Genomic DNA, 16,336 nt, shown 5'->3' on the forward strand with positions numbered 1-16,336 from the left:
TGCTCACCGGTAGTTTTCCGGTGTTACCATCGCAGAATTATATTCGAACGTTTCGGACGGTTATAAAGAGCGAAACGCGGCGAGCAACGATTGTAATTCAATGAAATTTCCAGCCTGTTCGATCGTATTGACTTTTCTTTGATCGCGTAACAATCGTTCGCGATCGTGCAAGCATTCGTGCGGTACAGTACGACGAAATATCGACGCGGTTCAATCAGTTTTCCCTATTCGCGTAATTTATTTATTTGTTCTCTGTCGAGTTTCGAACGGGATCGGAACGTATCCGTCCCGGCGAGCATCGTGCACGCTTTAATGCCCGAAAATCGATGCGACGCGGTAAACATTGTCGAAAAGTTACCGTCCACCGTAAATCCGACGCGAGCACTCGCGTGAATATTAATGCGATAAACAATATTCCTGGGAGCCATTGAAACTGACAACGGCGTGCACGCGTGTCGCCGCATTGTTTTACCGCCGAAGGAGCTGCATTTTAAACGCTTTATACCCAAAGCTCGAATCTTTTTTCTTTTCCTCTGCCATTTTGTCCTTCCTACTTTTTTAACACGCACGCACCGACGTGCCGTGCCAGCGTTTCGTTATCTGTCCCGAAATTGAAAGCGACGCAACCGAGCTTTCAGGATTTCCACGGGGTATAAAAGACGAAGATTTTCATCGTATTCGAGACAGACAGTTCCACGAGATACGAGATCGTTACGATCCCCGCCGCACTCGATTTCACCTTTGACACCTGCTTTTCAGACAATATCTTCGAGTAGTCGAGGACTTCGATTGCTTCCTTTCGCCCGACTGACTCGCTCGATCGCCTTTCAATCCATATTCTTTCTATCCCGAAAGCGAATTCCAGATATTCACCTATGGTTGCCTGTTAAATTAAATTCCCATTCTTCCGAGTCTCATCCTCGCGAGTGTCTTACTCGTTATCTACCTCCGAGTTTCTTCCCAGTGATCGAACCTTTCTTTGGTCGAACGGCTAACGCTCTATCTATCGTAAGCCTATTAATAGGTTATCGGAATTACAACGAAAGGCCGTGGATACTCGCCGAGCGAATAAAATAAATATTAACGTGATCGAACACGAGGAATCGTGTACAAAAGTCCGAGTTTTAATATCGGGCTTTCATTAATCTCGTACGGTATGCGTCGGTATTATGACTTTGTTTGGACAAGTTCTACGTGCTGGCGAACTTTAATCGCAACTTTCCCTCTAGCTACGCTATAAGAAACGGACGGTAAATACGAACGGAAGGAAAAGGATGCTATGGTTCGCAAACAAAAGTCATCGTGCTAGAAAATGGTTTGGGCAAAAGTTCGCTCTGCAACGTATCGAAACGCGCTCTGAATTCCGGCTGCTGGAATAATGAAATACGAATTCCGATAAAAGGAAACGATGGAATAGATGGATACGTTTTGTAACGATGTTGACTATGTTCCGCCGTTTGCCACGCGTGCATTTTATCGATATAACGCGAAAGAAGAGAAAAAAGAAGGACCGGAATCGAAACAAGTGGGTGTAGTTTCCGTTCTCGTCGATGCAGATGATACCGGAGCTTCGTATTCACAAATCCGAATCGGTCCCCTCCGATCCGCGAGTTTACAAGACGATTATCGAAAAGAATCGACCGGAAACCTTCTCTGTTCTTGATGTTTCGCGAAACAAAACCGTGGAATAAAAAAGTTACGCGCGAAACTTTCAAACCGTTTCGCCGTTTTATGAAAGAAGATTAAACAGAATATCGCCGGCAAATTTGTGTATCTTTCCGTAACTCTTATCGACTTTTTCTTGATAATTAACGCGTTCAATGGTGCCGTTATGCAATTTTATTTATACAGAAATCGACCGCTAAAATAAATTCAATTTCATAATTCGTCGATACGATATAAAAATCGAGATGGAAAATATTCGTTAATATGCATAAAGTAGTGACGGTATTAAATTCATTGGTTTGGTCGGAAAGTTGGCTCGGTTCAAATGAGGGTTGCCGGTCGGCGCTTTGGCTGCATAAAACATACGCAACGTTTCGAGTGCAGTTCATTCTTTACAAAAGAAAGAGAAAAATGTTGTCGTGTCAGTAATGGCATCGCGATAAAAAAAATTAAAGGAAAACATCGGCGAATATTTACAGACCGTACTGTTTACGTTTAATTTTGGCGCAAGTAACTGTATCGCGTCGTCATTTTCCATTTGGTGAGCATAATCAAGGATAATTGCTGTTAACAAACATTGCGGTGTAACTTGGCCATCCACGGTTCGTTGGTTCGTTCGTTGTTTCCCCTTTCGAGTGCTTTGTACCGGGAACAATGAAGCGTTTCGTATTCCCGTAATAGAACGTTACACTAGATAAGAATTACGAGTTCTCGTTTGGAACTCGTAGCAGGGATGACGATGGTGGGTGGAGGAGAGAAATAACGATGTAATAATTCTTGGTTCTGGTGCCGTTTGTGCGACGGCAATTAACGAAATCGCAGGATTCGTTTCGTTGCACCGAAGACGTGGAAGTCGACGGAAACGTTTACTTCCGAAGGCGAAGGCTTGATTTATCGTTCTAATCTTCTGCCTGCTGCTTCGAAGGACCTCCTTTCGAAACTTTATTTCCCGCCGTATTAGCATAAGATAGCGACGGTATAATTCGTGCGTGCTGCTTGAAATTATTGCAAGCCCCGAAGGCAAACGTTCGATAAACCGTCAAAATTGAAATTGATCGAATCGACCTGTCATGACTCGAAATACCCGTGCAGTTATAAAATCTGTGCACGTTAAACGGTTAACGATACCCTTCCTGTAGAAAGATACACATTTCTAAATCGGGTTTACCTTCTTCGAATCGAAGTTTCTTATTAAGATCGACGTACGAACTTTTCCGTCGATTGTGGCCTGAAATTCCGCCGGCGAAGCGCGTCTGACTATGCACGATCCGTTTCCCCTTACGTTCTGACTCTTACTCCTTCGCGGTTTCCTCGCTTCGAGCTCTGCGTAAGTTTACGCTTAATTAACAGTAGTCAACTAACAGCGAGGTAGATTTTGAATACCGTCGAAGTTACGTCGTATGATTTATTACGCCGTGTAAAATTATAAATGATAAATTTAACGCGTTGATCGACGCTATGAATTTAAACAAGTATTTTATGTCGAACGGTCATCGAGGTCCAATATGTTTCGTATTATCGCGTGTTTTACGAGACGATTGTTGCTCCGACAATGAACGCTGTAACGACATTAATACTTTGAATTCGTTCGAAATTTGTTCGACTCCATAACTAGAAGAATACTAATAGCGCGAGAGACTATAAAACAATTGGCGAATACTCGAGCTATCAGACACACCCCTGCAAATTCTCTGGCGATAAATCTTCGTGAAAAATAGAAGAAAACAAGAATAGCTGAACGCGCGGCGGTGCGGATTATTAACAGTTCAAAAAGCCACCTCGCTCGCATAAATCTTCCATCACGACCCAAATTTCTATTCTCCCTTCGCTAGCGTTCCTCGTTGTTGGCCCGTATTACGTTTCATCCGTCGAACGTACCTCGGAAAATCCTGTAAACTTCAAATCTCTGAAACAACCTGCAAGTCGAATAAAACTTGCGATTCTTGCCACTAAGTGGATCCCGGCTACGAACTTTCTCGCTAGTCTCTACTCGATGAGCCGTGTAAATGTACCGAGCCATTTAAACATTCAAAAGCTTCGGAAGTTGCTTTTGCAAAGCGCTATTCAACGAAGCTTTGTCTATTGTTTCGTAAACGCGAGCAATGCTCCAAGTTCGTGCTTATACTTTTGCAAGTCCAATTATAATTAAGAATCCAACTCCGTGGCAAGGAAACAGTGATAAACAAAAAACTTTCGTTATCTTGCCTAATTAGTTGTTATTCCGTGAATTCGATATTTCCTTGCCGACGCGTCTGCTCGTTTATTTCATACGGAGACTGTTTTCATTAAAGTTTCAAACGATCGACTCGACATCGTTGCTGTATTGCCTGCGTTTCCTGTAAACTTAACGAGCTTTCCATTCCAGCAGGGAAGGGGGCCGTAGTTGCACGATAATCGACAGAGAATTACGCTTTTTAACGGTTTAATGCAAACTGAACGAAAAAGAAAAATCTCGTTAGGAGGGACGGATATCGTACAATCAACCCTCTCCCTTCCGGGACTCCACGTATTGTCCCCGAGCTAAATTATTCTAGGATGAAAAATTTGTTTGCATAATTCGATTTTCTCGGCTCGGTTGCTGCATTATGCAGAGAAGCCTGCTTTCCATCGACGTTCAAGTACCGAAACGAAACGCGAGCCTACGACTACCGCAAATTTTACCTGTCTTTTGCATTTTCCGCGTAGCGAAACATTCTCGAGGCTCTTCGAATTTTTCCCCGACGACAGCATCGATAACGAAGCTCGCAGAGGAGAAACGATTTTCGTGGTTCGATTAGAGAGGATCAGGTCCGACCAATATTCTCGGAGCAATACCCGATCGAGTTAAGGGCGTCTTTTAACTGACGGGAATTGCGTCGAAAATTTCCGAAATTTTTCCACGACGGAGGTTCACCGCTAATGCAATTCGATTCGATTTCGATTCGAAGGCTATCTGTCCTCGGATCATTTCTTTCGAGTCGAAATGAAAACGTTTAACGTAAGAAAAAATGTCCGTAAGAAACCCGGATCAAGGTGTATAAGAAAAGTCTACTCCGCGAACGAAATTGCCAGTACTTAACAGTAAATGTCCTTATAAGGAACTGTAATCCAGGCTTTTTAAGAATGAAGCTTTTCGTCTTTTTTAAATCGCGGCAAGAAAGTTTCCAGAACTCCTTGAGCTCTTTAAATCGAACTCTTCGTAGGTTTTACCTGAAAGTCAGTTTAAAGGAAGAAGAAATGAGCGAGCAGCGACTAACCGGTGTACTACATTTACCGAATATTTCACCTACTTCGAAGAATGAACTTTCTCGTTCTCTTTAGTGCAGCCTAGAAATTCTTGGAACGGCCCACGCATCGAAGAGAATTCCACGAATCTTTTTCATTGAGAACGAGGGAAAACGAGTTTATCGCGCGATATTGCCACACCTGAGAGGGTTAACGACACGGAAAGTTCCCCTTTCGACTAATTCTGCTGCAGCGGTGGTGTAATCACGCGACGAAAACGTCCCTAACTGCACGGAAACGTGGCAAGAATAAAAACCTGCTTCAGACCCTTAACAACCAACGATACTGGTATTAATAATTCCGTTTCCATTTAATACGACCGAGCAACAGAGGTTTACGCAGAAAAGACTAATAAGAAATTCACGATGTTACGTTTAAAGTTGTAAATTCTTGCGTAAAAACCGTGCTGCATTTCGCCGAAGATTACCGCTGTTACATCGTCCAAGAAATAGTCTCGAGACGTCTCTATCGTGGATCTTAACGTTCGAAAGCTTGTTAATCTCCGCGTACAATCTAACTGTTTTGCATTTTACTCGAAACGATTACCGCCATTGTGCCGTCCACAAATCTTTCGCGAGACAGTAATCTTCGTTATAGAGAAACATTTAATCGCAGCAAGTTATTTTCACTTTTCACTTATTTTCGCTTTAAAACTAAACCTGCTCGCGGAGGCAATCGTTGGGCAGCCGACTGGAAGAACAATTTTCCGATTACCCGTCTCGGCTAAAAATTCGGTTAAACTAGAGCGAAACAAAAGGAAAAAATGAAAAGGAGGGTCGATGAAATCTTACCTGACATCCGAATCCCGCAGACTCCGTTCGCCGTGAAGCTAACCCCCGGGAGGTGGTTCCAGCGTTGCAGATTTATCGTTCCGCCCGAGGTTCGAATTAGGGACGCACAATTAAACCCGGAAAATAATTCAGTCCGGGCTAATCGTGTCCGTGGATACCGTTCAATTCGAATGGGTATTTACTTAGCACAGAGAACGCTAACACTGCAGTCACCACCGACAATGGATGATCCTTAATTAACACGTTGATCCTACCGCTAACGTTACGTACATCCATGTGATCGTATTTAACACCCTTAGGTCAATAATTCACGAACGTGAAACGTAACCCGATACAAAACTGAACTTCCGAAACGAGTACACAGGAAGCACCTCTGCAGAAGAAAGTTTCTTCGGGATCGATATTCTTGATTCTTCGGAATTCGTCCTCGAGTTGGTCCTTCCTTGAACAACGTCGAGCCGATTACGACACACGCGGACAAAGGAACAGACGAACGAGTTATCCGTCGACGAGATTCAGCTGGAAACGTATTCGCGAAGGATCTCCCGTAGGATGGATAGAATAATCTAGGCGATAAGCAATTTTAGACAGGACTTTGGATCCCTCGGAACGACGACGTCGGAGAAAAACGGATGAATTCCGAGAAGGAAAGCAGAGTTTACAGTTAACGAAGTTTACCAATGAAATTTCGAAACGATACCCGAGGATATCGATGCTCTCTACCCTCGATCGACCTTTTTGTACCGATGCTCGAACAGTTAATTGGACTTGGCCTAAGGAGGTTTTCGAATCCTCGATTCGTTTGCCGAGATTAACGCTGGAACATTTGGTTTCCGAAGGAGGAAGAGCACCACTCCGGAGGCAGAAGCTTCGATCCGTTCATCGGTTTCTCCTTCCGGGACAAAGCGCGGCCTCCAACTATGGAAGATTTTGCAAACGAACGGCTAGAAGTTTTTAATTAAGGTTTCGCTGTTACGATCAACGAGGAATTTGCAGAGTATCCTTGGTCCGTTCGCCGTAAAACAAGCTCGAATATCCTTCGGAAACTTTAATTCCTTTCTCCAACTGTCGAGCAACTATCTCGTTCGCAATTAATGTTTAACGAACGCGGGGATCGTTAGAGTCGGCTATCTCTGACGGACAACAAACTTGTGTCTCGACCTGAGAAACGACGACGAACGATGATCCGAATCTTAATAGATCGGTGCTAAGTAGCGCGATCTTGATCAATTCTCTAGTAATTAACGGCTGGACGATAACGATCGCGGTGGTTCGATAACGAAACGATTCGAAGGAAGAGCTTAACTGAATCGAAGGTCAGAGCAGATTCCTAAGGAGAAAACGCGGTACCTGTCAGCTCCCTTAGAGGAGCGTAAAGAGATCCTCCTACGGGTTACTTGGTACAAAGGAGAATTCCGCATTCCATCGGAATTTTCCGTGAATCGAGCGAATGTTTTTGTGCATTTGCAGATAAATTAGTTAATCGGCGAGAACACGCGGAGTTTGTGCGCAACCTTTGAGATCTTCTTCGCCGAGAGGAACTATCGATAATTTGATTCAGCCAACAGACGATACTTTGTCGAGAAAAAGTGGTTAATCACGGAAAACTCGACGACTCGTTACATATAGCCCAATAACTCTTTCACCGGAAGCCATCACGGCGTCTCGCTACCATCTCGGTGTTCGAAGAACGAGCATTCTTCGTGAAAAGGGATCGATCAACCGTTCAGAATGCCTAGTAACTTATCGCCCAATAACTCTTTCGTATTCCATCGTAAAATACCATCGTGACACAAAGTTTCTCCACATTCGAAAAGAAATAGACGTATCAACACTCGCGGGCTTTCCGCATAATTTCTGCTTCCGATCGCGTAGAGAAGGTCATCGGTGGCTTCAGGAGCCGCTAACCCGAGGACGTCGCTAGCTGAATCTCGTCGAATGGAGGTTGGGAGTCGTTGTCGTCCCCCGGTGTTCTTTACGCGGGTTCTTGCCACTACTTCCGGCGACTCGTCGGGACGAAGAGGACAAGAATATATTCACCTGACACACGTGCACGGGCCGATCATCCGATGACTCGCGGAGAACGCGGAGAAAACGAAAGAGAGGAGAGACAGCGAGAAACAGGGAGAGAAGGAGAGAACTGGAGCCCTCGTCCTCGAGGACGCCGGGACGTGTTTCGCGGTTTGAGAGGAGCGACTGGTGCCGCCGCGTGGCCCCAAACCTCTGTTCCCTGTGGCGCGTGCGCTTCGCACACAACGGCACCCTCCGTCGCGACGCTACGCGACGCTTAGCGACGTTACGAAACGCGATGCGACGCCTGTCCTTCCTTTCGACGCTCACGCACCGTTCTTGCCTTCGTCCGATTGCCGTACGCGATCTGCGCCGTACTTGCACCTTGCCGAATTTGTTTTATCTTTTTTGCAAACGTAGACACCCGTGAAAAATAGGGAGACTGTTCCCAATGGGAATCGAAGCTTGCGTGGGAGTCCGCTATCTTATCCACTTCGCCACTGCCTACCCGCCGATGTCCTATGCTTCCTTTTATTATTGGATTTGGATAACTCGATGTCGGATAGATATTGGAACGTTAAACAGAATTTATGGATGTCTCTACAAATATTGCGGATATAAGAAATAGAGAAAATACCGGTTAGTAACGTTCGATCACGCGAGTGTATCGAACTGATTTCTTCGTTGCTATACATATTCTATCGTTGCAACCCGAATTATGGAAGAGCATTAAATGGTATCGTTATCCTGAACGGTGATAAGCTCCGCCATTTATTCTACCGACGTAATGCGGACCTTAGTATTTTACCGAAACCTCCCTCGATCGCTGAGGCTTTTTTCCGGCTAATACCAATGCGTTACCTTACTTTACAAACATGAACAAGACGGCTGAGTCTACCAGACAGTGCAGGTTCCTTTTGCCGGGGTTCTTTCGTGCAACTTAACAGTCATAAATTCTGTTCGAAGCGACAGAATGCACCGAAAGTAAATAAGGAAACGTAAAAGAGACGAGCGTTCCTTGGAATTGGAATTTGAGTCACCTCGGCTCTCGGCGTCGAACCAACGTCTCGAGTCAGCAGTGAATCTAAAGAGCGAATTAGAAAATCAAATGTAACGACTCCGAGATTCCCGGGAAGAAGAAACTGCATCAGGATATACGTCGAGCACGAAATTCTCCGAGAATTCGATTTGTGTACGGCTCGTTTTTAGCGAGTGTGTCTAGCTCGTCCAGCATGTGAGGTCTTTGATGCACAGTTCGGCCCAGTTTCAGCTTATTTTGAAGTCGATAGGAGGGTCTTTTGGATTGATGAATGGAGCCCGGCATGAATCGAGGCACGGCTAGCAGAATCTGGCTGAATAGCGAAGATGACGTTGAACCATGATTAATCCTGGCTTAGCCAATCCTTTAAGAACAATGAACTCGTGTGGTGATCGAACAAAAGTCCTAATTCGACTACTTCCTTTACCTATGTTTGCTTCTTCGAGCAATTACTTCCGATCGAGTTTACTGTTTCGAATTAATGGTGCAAGTTCGATGTAACTCGATTACTCGAATAAATTTGATTCACCGTTGACCCCACGTTAATCAAGCACATTCGTTATCGAAGACTTTAAGATCGGTTACCATCTTTTGAATGCTTCTAAATTTTAATGAATATTATTTTAATCTCTTGAAGAAAGTTTTCTGTTTGAGCATAACACTTTTGTCCAAAAATTCCGAAAGTTTGCCGCTACTCATTCCTTGCAGATTCCTTCGCGTCGAGGTGAAACGTAGCTAATGCATTCTCCATCTTTCCATCACCGATTCCATCTACTCGGATTCGCTCCCTCTATCGCTCCGATTGCCTCGGTGTCTCGGTTCCATCGCTCTCGCATTTCTCGTCATCTTTGCAATCACCGCCGAAACACATCGGCAACTTTTTCTCCTGACGCTTACACGGCACCCTTTCCGGCATAGCGTCTGATAAGAAGAAAATTCGGAGTCGTAAGAACGCGAGAGAAAACTCGCGAGTTTGCAAACTAGTTTGACGTACACCAGGCTCTCATTATATTGCCACCATTGATGAAACGAAGGCATTGACCTTTTTGTTCCCCCATGGCAATATAACGAGGACCCTTCGCGTTAAAAACAAGGTCCAAAATTTTTGTAAAACTCGAAGCTCACCCATCATTTGGTAGGGCATTGCCGTCATTGGAGCAGGTTGGCCATAACCGTACCCGTATCCGTAGCTGGTCGAGGGTTTATCGCGAACTTGGGCAGTGGTATCGGATCCTGACGAGCAGCAGTTTCCAATTCGATCGCAGCAGCCACCGTCGCAGCAACTTCGTCTCCAAGAACAACACCCGTTGTCGCTGGCGCTGCTCCTTCGCTCCTGAATCCTTCTGCGAATAGCGAACGAATTTTGTTACCCGGCAACGAATTTCGCTGGAGGAACTCGTAAATTCGAAGGTGTCTCACGGTGTTATATCGTGAATTATCGGGGCACTTTTCTCGTAAAATCGATCCGGTCCATCGAGTAACGGCTTGAAGGTTCTGAAAGCGTAGCGGTGATTTATGATTTGATTAAGCCTTTGATTAAAACGTGGCCCAACGATAATACGTACTTGCAATGATCGCACATGATACTTGAGAAATTTGGAGATTGCCGAGAACCGGATGACAAACGCGACAGACGACTTTCAGAATTATCGACCGCGTATAAAACAAAATAGCGTCGAGTAAGGTTAAGATCACTCGTCGATGGCTAATGGCATTTTTTACGGTTCGCGTTTCGATTGTTCGGAATGCGGAAAATTGTGAAATAATTCGAACGTCGTGGTATTCGATAAAGAACACGGGCTTAAATGTTACGAAGGGTTTTATTCGTGAAAGTTAGGAGATTACAAAAGTTTCATTGACAGAAGTTCTTTGGTTTTCCAATTAATTTTATTTCCGTTCGGCGCAACATTTTGGAGGAGAGTCCGGTTGCTTCGCCTTCCCGTTCTTATCTTTGCAACAACCGGACATGCAGCAACCACCGGCCGTCTCTCGTGCTCTACAAAACAATTACAATTTGCGTAGTACAGTGTCCGGGTAGAAAAATGAAATTCCTTCGACCTGTTAAACTTTGAATCCTTTTTGCAAGCCTGCATATACCTATATGGCCGCCGAGTTCGAAACTTAAGATATAATGTTTACCCGTTGCTCGGTCCCCTGTTTGACGTTCTTTTACGGCATCCTTAGGTAAGAAACTCGATTAGTGTTCGCAGCAACTTTTCGGTTCCTTGGCTGCACCTCCGGTACAACATCCGCCGACTTCCTGCGTTCCAGAGCAGCATTTAGAGCCACAACATCCGCCAACTGTTTTTTTCTCTCTGCACAATTCAGTCGAGCAATTCGGTTAACCCTTGAATGCACCGTCTCTTTCATACGAATCTAAAGTAAACCATTGTTGTTTTTCCTCGAAATCCGATTAGGTTACGCTTGTTAAGGGCGAGGGCGGAGCGTATTTTTTTTTTGTCGAACGCTGGCGGCCATATAGGTGCTCGAAACAGAGGGAAATATTTGATAAATTAACGCGATGACTGACACGGTGGAAATAGCCGTGTGCGGCACAACACGCGACGATATCGATCATAAAAAGTATTAACGCGTTAAATACCAGTGAATCGAAGCACGATGATACGCTAATTACCGATCGGTTAATTCTCTAATTGAAATTTGCAAAATTTAGCGATACAGTGTACTTATCCGTATACTCTAAGGATCATACTTTCTCGAGCAACATCCTCCGAAGTCCTTGGATTCGCTGTCCTTCTTCTCGCCGCTGAAATACGAATATTATGTATATTCTCCAGGAATAATCCGACGTTGAAAGAAAGCATGAAATTATTCGCAATTTATAGAAAATGCACTCACTGTTCGCATTTGCAAGTCACTTGTCCCGCGTACCCTTTCTGGCTGGTAACTTTTCTACGAAAGGAAAATCACAATTTCATAGATTCGATTGCTGGTTAAGGTAGTGTTATTTGAAACTTACGCGCAATGATCGCACATGTCGAGTGATCTCTGATACTTGAAGTCACGAAGAAAATTTGGAAATTTTGAAGGTTTACCGAATAATGTTCAGTCGATCAAATATTGACACGAACAAACGTATCGTCGTAGCGATCGTCGATTATTGTTTTGCGCCGGCAGTTCTTTTACCAGTTAGAAACCGCTCGATTTCGATACGCGGATATCTGTCATTCGATGAGTTTAACGTCAAACAGCGGTGAATTGTTATTGCAATGTAAATACGGGGAAATTTTACGGACAGCGTGCGTTACTGTTCGATTACGAGATAATCGTGATAAACGTCGATGTTGCCGACAGATAAAATGTAAATAGATATTAACGACATAAAGTCTTGACAAAATTCGCGCTCTTTTAATAACCACCTTTGACTTCGTAAATGAAATTAATTCGAGTAAATAGATTCGAGTAAACGGTGAAAGAAGAGAAAGAGCATCGCGTCGAATCAATTTTGACCAAGGACCATATTCTCGCGACTCCAGTACGCGAACCAGCTTCGGAATAGTTTTCGAAGGACCGTGTGCGACGAACACGTGTGTGCCGCGTCCTATATACGCCAATATGAACATTTTCGAACAGCTGACTGCCACGGCTCCGGCTGTGGTAACCAGGTCACGAGGTTGATCCTGTATTTTGTTACAAGTCGCCCGTCTTCGAGTCGATAGCGGTGATACTTTCTTTCCCCCGGTGAATTCGCGAAAGAAAATCGCTTTTTCCTAAGCTGACGAAATTCTCAGGGTTTATCGCTTGGCTTCTTTATAGCTTTCCGCGGCACGATGCGTTTCGGACACGCGGTAATTGCGCGGAGTAACGAAATTGTCAAATATCAATCAATCGGCTGTCGAAGCGTTAATCGAGTCGGACATCGATTTTGATTTCGCGCAATTTGTTCGACGTTATCTCTTTATTCCCGACTGAAACACCTTCCATTGTAGCGTGACTAACGTTAGTAGATTTCAATGCGATAGGTTATAGCGTTACCACCTTACCCCGTGATTTATGCGGCAATAGAACACTCTGAAATTAGTTATCTACCGTTTCGGTACAAACGAGGTAAATTGAAATATTATGCACATTTTTTAATCGGGGACATTCCGCTCCGCGAATGACAGTAGGAATTTTAATTAAAATTTAATTATTCCAACATCATTTATTTTATTCCCATTGAGGCTATCATTTGTCACGCGAATATGGCCGCCCGTTATAATCGGGTATAACGGTGTTCTACATCCCTCGATGCTACCCCTTCTCGTCCTTAGATTCTCCCTTATCGTTATCCCAAATTGGGAACAGGTGGGTCCAGCCGTTCATGAAAACCCTAATTAAACAGATACCTAACTCGGACTTAATAAAGCAATCGCTCATCGAATCTTTGCCCGTGAAATTAAACGATTTAACCTTTGCTCGAAAGAATAATCTGAACGGTCGGAATAAGAAATGCCATCGTGACATAGAACAGCGTTGAATGGTGACCAACCTTACGGAACGTGTCTTTTCTTGAATCGTCGAGAACGAGTAGATCGTAATATTGGATGGGTACTGCTCTATAGCATAAGCAAACTCGCGATTCTGGCGCAGTATAAATCTTCGTTCGACCTTTCCTGTCGTTTTCACGTGCACTGCGGCTGCTGCACTTTTACGGCGATCCATTGAAAACGAAGTACCTTTCTTCTTTCCATTTCTCCGTGTTATCAATGAATTAATACCTTCCTCGGGAATCTATGAAACCGAATACGATCACAGAACCACATTCTGATCTCGTCGATTATTTTCTACGTTTTAATACGAACAGCCGGATAATCGTCTGTCTGTTTTCGCTTCCGTCAGAGAATCCGTACATCGATTACGATCGTCAACGGTCGGAGTGCAAAGACAAATAGCGTCTTAGCGAAACGTAAGAGCATCTTGGAAATAAAAATTAAACACGGTAATCGCGGCAGGATTAGATGGCTGGTCGGTAGTTAAGGACGACGGCTTAATGAGACGTGGTCCCTTCATTAATAAAGTTTAAATTGACCGCTGTAGCGGAGAAAAATCGTCAGCCAGTTAATTACCGGCCCGATAAAAGGGCACTCGAGTCCAGCGAGATTGAGAAAGTTCCCATACAACCAGGAGAATTTCATTTTCTCTCTTCGGTTTCCCTTGCCGATTTTCGACCCGGCCTAACGATCAATTATGTCTCGGAACAAATGTGATCCGTCCGAATGTAGATCAGGGTTAAACACAACTGCTCGCTTCATCTGTTTTACTCACGCGTAAAAGTTTCGTCGATATTCTCACTGAAAAATGGTTTTTGAAAATTGCGTATCTTGAACGGTACACGATTACGACAAAGTACCAGCAAGTAATAACCTGATTGTTACTTTTTTTTTTTAAAGTCGTCAAATTTAATGAAATTCTTTACTTTTCTTTTTCCCTTTGATTTGAAAAGGTTTGAAATACGCTCGAAAGCGCTCACACAGACGTATCGTCGCCGCACAATCGACCAAATACCAACTGACTAAAAAGTGCGAACACATTGTTGGAAAGGCGCCAGGTAACGCCACTAGGCCAGATTACCTCCACCAATGTCCTAAATATTACGTTCCTTTCTGGTCGGTAATAAATTTGTCTCGTTTATTCTTTAGTTGTTCACGATCGGAGCGTTCAATTATTTGTCGGTCGAATAAAATTTTTCCCGCATTTAGCCGTCGGAAATGACGACTTTTTGACCATCTGCTGGACACGTAGCGCTGCGCTCCTGTCTTATCGATTACTGACCAACTATGAATTATTACCCGACCGTTTCGTATCTTTTTAACAAAGCGCAAACCACCGAACAATTACTCGTGCAAAGTCCATTGAAGCTACTAGAGAGGCCAATGTTGATTTAGGGAACATTTAACCGAAACAGAGCGGAATCTCTTTATTGCTTCGCTATACGAAGGTACACCGTATTAAAAATTCGACTTTTCCTAGCAAATATTCTCGAACGATCGTGACGTTCATCGGCTACGAGCAACAGCAGCACCTTGAGCAGCTGTAGAGTTTCACGGTTCGAAATTCCCGGAGGACCTCGATACACGATCTTTCAAATATTGGATCACCGATTCCCTTTGAATCGGGGATTATTTCGCCACTCTGTAAACATTGATCCACCTTAATCGGTACGCTGCCCGACAAAATCTTCGTCAATGTTTGCTAACCACAATTCACCAAGCTCCAGCGAAAAAGAACCTCGAAAATTATTCGCGAGTTCAGCTAGAAGCTTCAATGTTTTTCGAAGATAGCCTGGTCAATGTAAAGAGACTCTTTGCAGAGTCCGGCGAGACCATTAAAAACATTAGCGATTAATCTATGCAACCGCTTTCATGGAATTTTAAGTACCGTTTTACCATACTGCGATCGATACAACCTAACGTTACGAGATATCGATCTTTTCAAACATATTCCTATTCAAACTTTTCTTCCGATTCATGATTTACCCGAGACGAATCCCTGCATCGCTAATTCGTTTCGCGCGTTTTTAACGACGGATGCAAAACAGAAGTCGGTGGTTGGAAGTTTCCGCACTCTCACGGCCAACGACAGAGACATGCGAACCGTCGAGGAAGCTACGTCATCGGCAACTACCGCTATACGTAACTCTAGACAGAGACGAGCGTTGAATTTTTCTCGTGAGGGACTCGGGAAGGGGGAGAGATATTTATTTGCCGACTATCGAGACAAAAGGATAACGAAGCAGGTTACGAAACGAGGAATGACCAATCAGGAACGTTCCGTTCTCTCGATAGCTGTGTACCGAGCTGGAAAATTCGGTGGAACTCGGATTAAACGACGAGCCGAGGATTAGCGGGCTAAATCCACCCCTTAGATCACAGAGTTACCTCGCCACCTAACTGTCTTCTTCGTTCTACTGGTTTAATAACGGGTGTTTTGTAAAGCGGACACGAGATACACCTTGCTAGTCACCCAGATAAACTTTTTCGAGGGATCTTCGACTCTCCCCGTTCATCCCCTGATGTACACCTCGTTGTCCTTTTTGAACACCTTAATAAGACACCATACCTTAATTTGAAGGCACTAGTAACAGAATTAATTGATGGGTCCACTTCTCAAACACTTTAAGTGAAATTATCTAGAACGAGTAAAAAATACATACAAAAATGTTTCTGTAATGGAAAAGAGTGTTGAAGCAAGTGATTTCCGCTAAAATTTCGTGTGTTACTTTATAGCAGTGTATAGAAGTTTAACTGCCCTTAGGATAGCCGATGATCGATTGCAGACGCTATCAAACAAATAAAAACAGGAAAGAGGCGGAGACTTTGAAATACCGTTATAATCTATCATAGCACATTGAATTTTTATGATAAAATTTATTTTGCTTTCAACTTTTATCGCCGTTTCAGACATACTACTCGCGTGCGTTATCTCCTTTCGTCGCCAACGTATAAGTTTACACGACGAAAAGTAAAACGCACCAAATGATCTAAAGTAGAAAATTGCTTCCTAAACGGATCAGCGTTAAACATTGTCTTATGTCTCGGGAGATTGGCACGAATGCATCCGTTGA

General features: G+C 43.9%; 3 protein-coding genes across 10 annotated transcripts in view; all 3 read right to left on the minus strand.

Annotated features, from left to right (window-relative positions):
* Dop1R2 (dopamine receptor 2) overlaps positions 1-9,330 on the minus strand; it is a 50,955-nt gene extending 41,625 nt beyond the window's left edge. For 3 of the 6 annotated variants that reach the window (XR_013040252.1, XM_012288582.2, XM_076538783.1), the window contains exon 1: positions 5,721-9,259. The gene's annotated coding sequence lies outside the window, so the exon portion shown is untranslated. Of the gene's footprint in view, positions 1-5,720 lie in introns of all 6 variants that reach the window. The other 3 variants (XM_076538780.1, XM_076538782.1, XM_076538781.1) reach the window with 3 other exon arrangements.
* A 45-nt stretch (positions 9,331-9,375) lies between these two features.
* On the minus strand, positions 9,376-10,475 carry LOC143265609 (uncharacterized). 2 transcript variants are annotated; one of them, XM_076538799.1, is made up of 4 exons: positions 10,335-10,475; positions 10,189-10,263; positions 9,895-10,109; positions 9,376-9,690 (listed from the first exon to the last, which is right to left on the minus strand). In XM_076538799.1, exons 1-4 carry the CDS (start codon positions 10,349-10,351, stop codon positions 9,560-9,562), a joined length of 438 nt encoding a protein of 145 aa, XP_076394914.1. In that variant the 5' UTR covers positions 10,352-10,475; the 3' UTR covers positions 9,376-9,559. The 2 variants fall into 2 exon arrangements, with proteins under 2 accessions (XP_076394914.1, XP_076394913.1); XM_076538798.1 differs by having other exon boundaries at positions 9,895-10,112.
* Positions 10,476-10,570: 95 nt separating this feature from the next.
* LOC100878563 (uncharacterized) lies at positions 10,571-13,617 on the minus strand. 2 transcript variants are annotated; one of them, XR_013040257.1, is made up of 5 exons: positions 11,750-13,613; positions 11,629-11,682; positions 11,483-11,536; positions 10,909-11,084; positions 10,571-10,765 (listed from the first exon to the last, which is right to left on the minus strand). XR_013040257.1 is itself a non-coding variant. In XM_076538803.1 (4 exons), the coding sequence occupies exons 1-4, from the start codon at positions 11,764-11,766 to the stop codon at positions 10,657-10,659; spliced, it is 234 nt and encodes a 77-aa protein (XP_076394918.1). In that variant the 5' UTR covers positions 11,767-13,617; the 3' UTR covers positions 10,571-10,656. The 2 variants fall into 2 exon arrangements, 1 of the variants encoding a protein (XP_076394918.1); XM_076538803.1 differs by lacking the exon at positions 10,909-11,084 and having other exon boundaries at positions 11,750-13,617.
* Between the last annotated feature and the right edge of the window lie 2,719 nt (positions 13,618-16,336).

Source organism: Megachile rotundata, chromosome 13, assembly GCF_050947335.1.
Source record: "Megachile rotundata isolate GNS110a chromosome 13, iyMegRotu1, whole genome shotgun sequence".
Classification (NCBI taxonomy): Eukaryota; Metazoa; Arthropoda; class Insecta; order Hymenoptera; family Megachilidae; genus Megachile; species Megachile rotundata.

Coding starts and splice junctions, on each gene's coding strand:
- LOC143265609 (XM_076538798.1), bottom strand. Junction 10,113..10,188: donor ATAATTCACGATATAACACC/GTGAGACACCTT, acceptor CGCTATTCGCAG/AAGGATTCAGGAGCGAAGGA. Junction 9,691..9,894: donor AATGCCCTACCAAATGATGG/GTGAGCTTCGAG, acceptor TCTTCTTATCAG/ACGCTATGCCGGAAAGGGTG.
- LOC100878563 (XM_076538803.1), bottom strand. Junction 11,537..11,628: donor GTGACTTGCAAATGCGAACA/GTGAGTGCATTT, acceptor TTCGTATTTCAG/CGGCGAGAAGAAGGACAGCG. Junction 10,766..11,482: donor GGAGGATGTTGCTCGAGAAA/GTATGATCCTTA, acceptor ATTGTTTTGTAG/AGCACGAGAGACGGCCGGTG.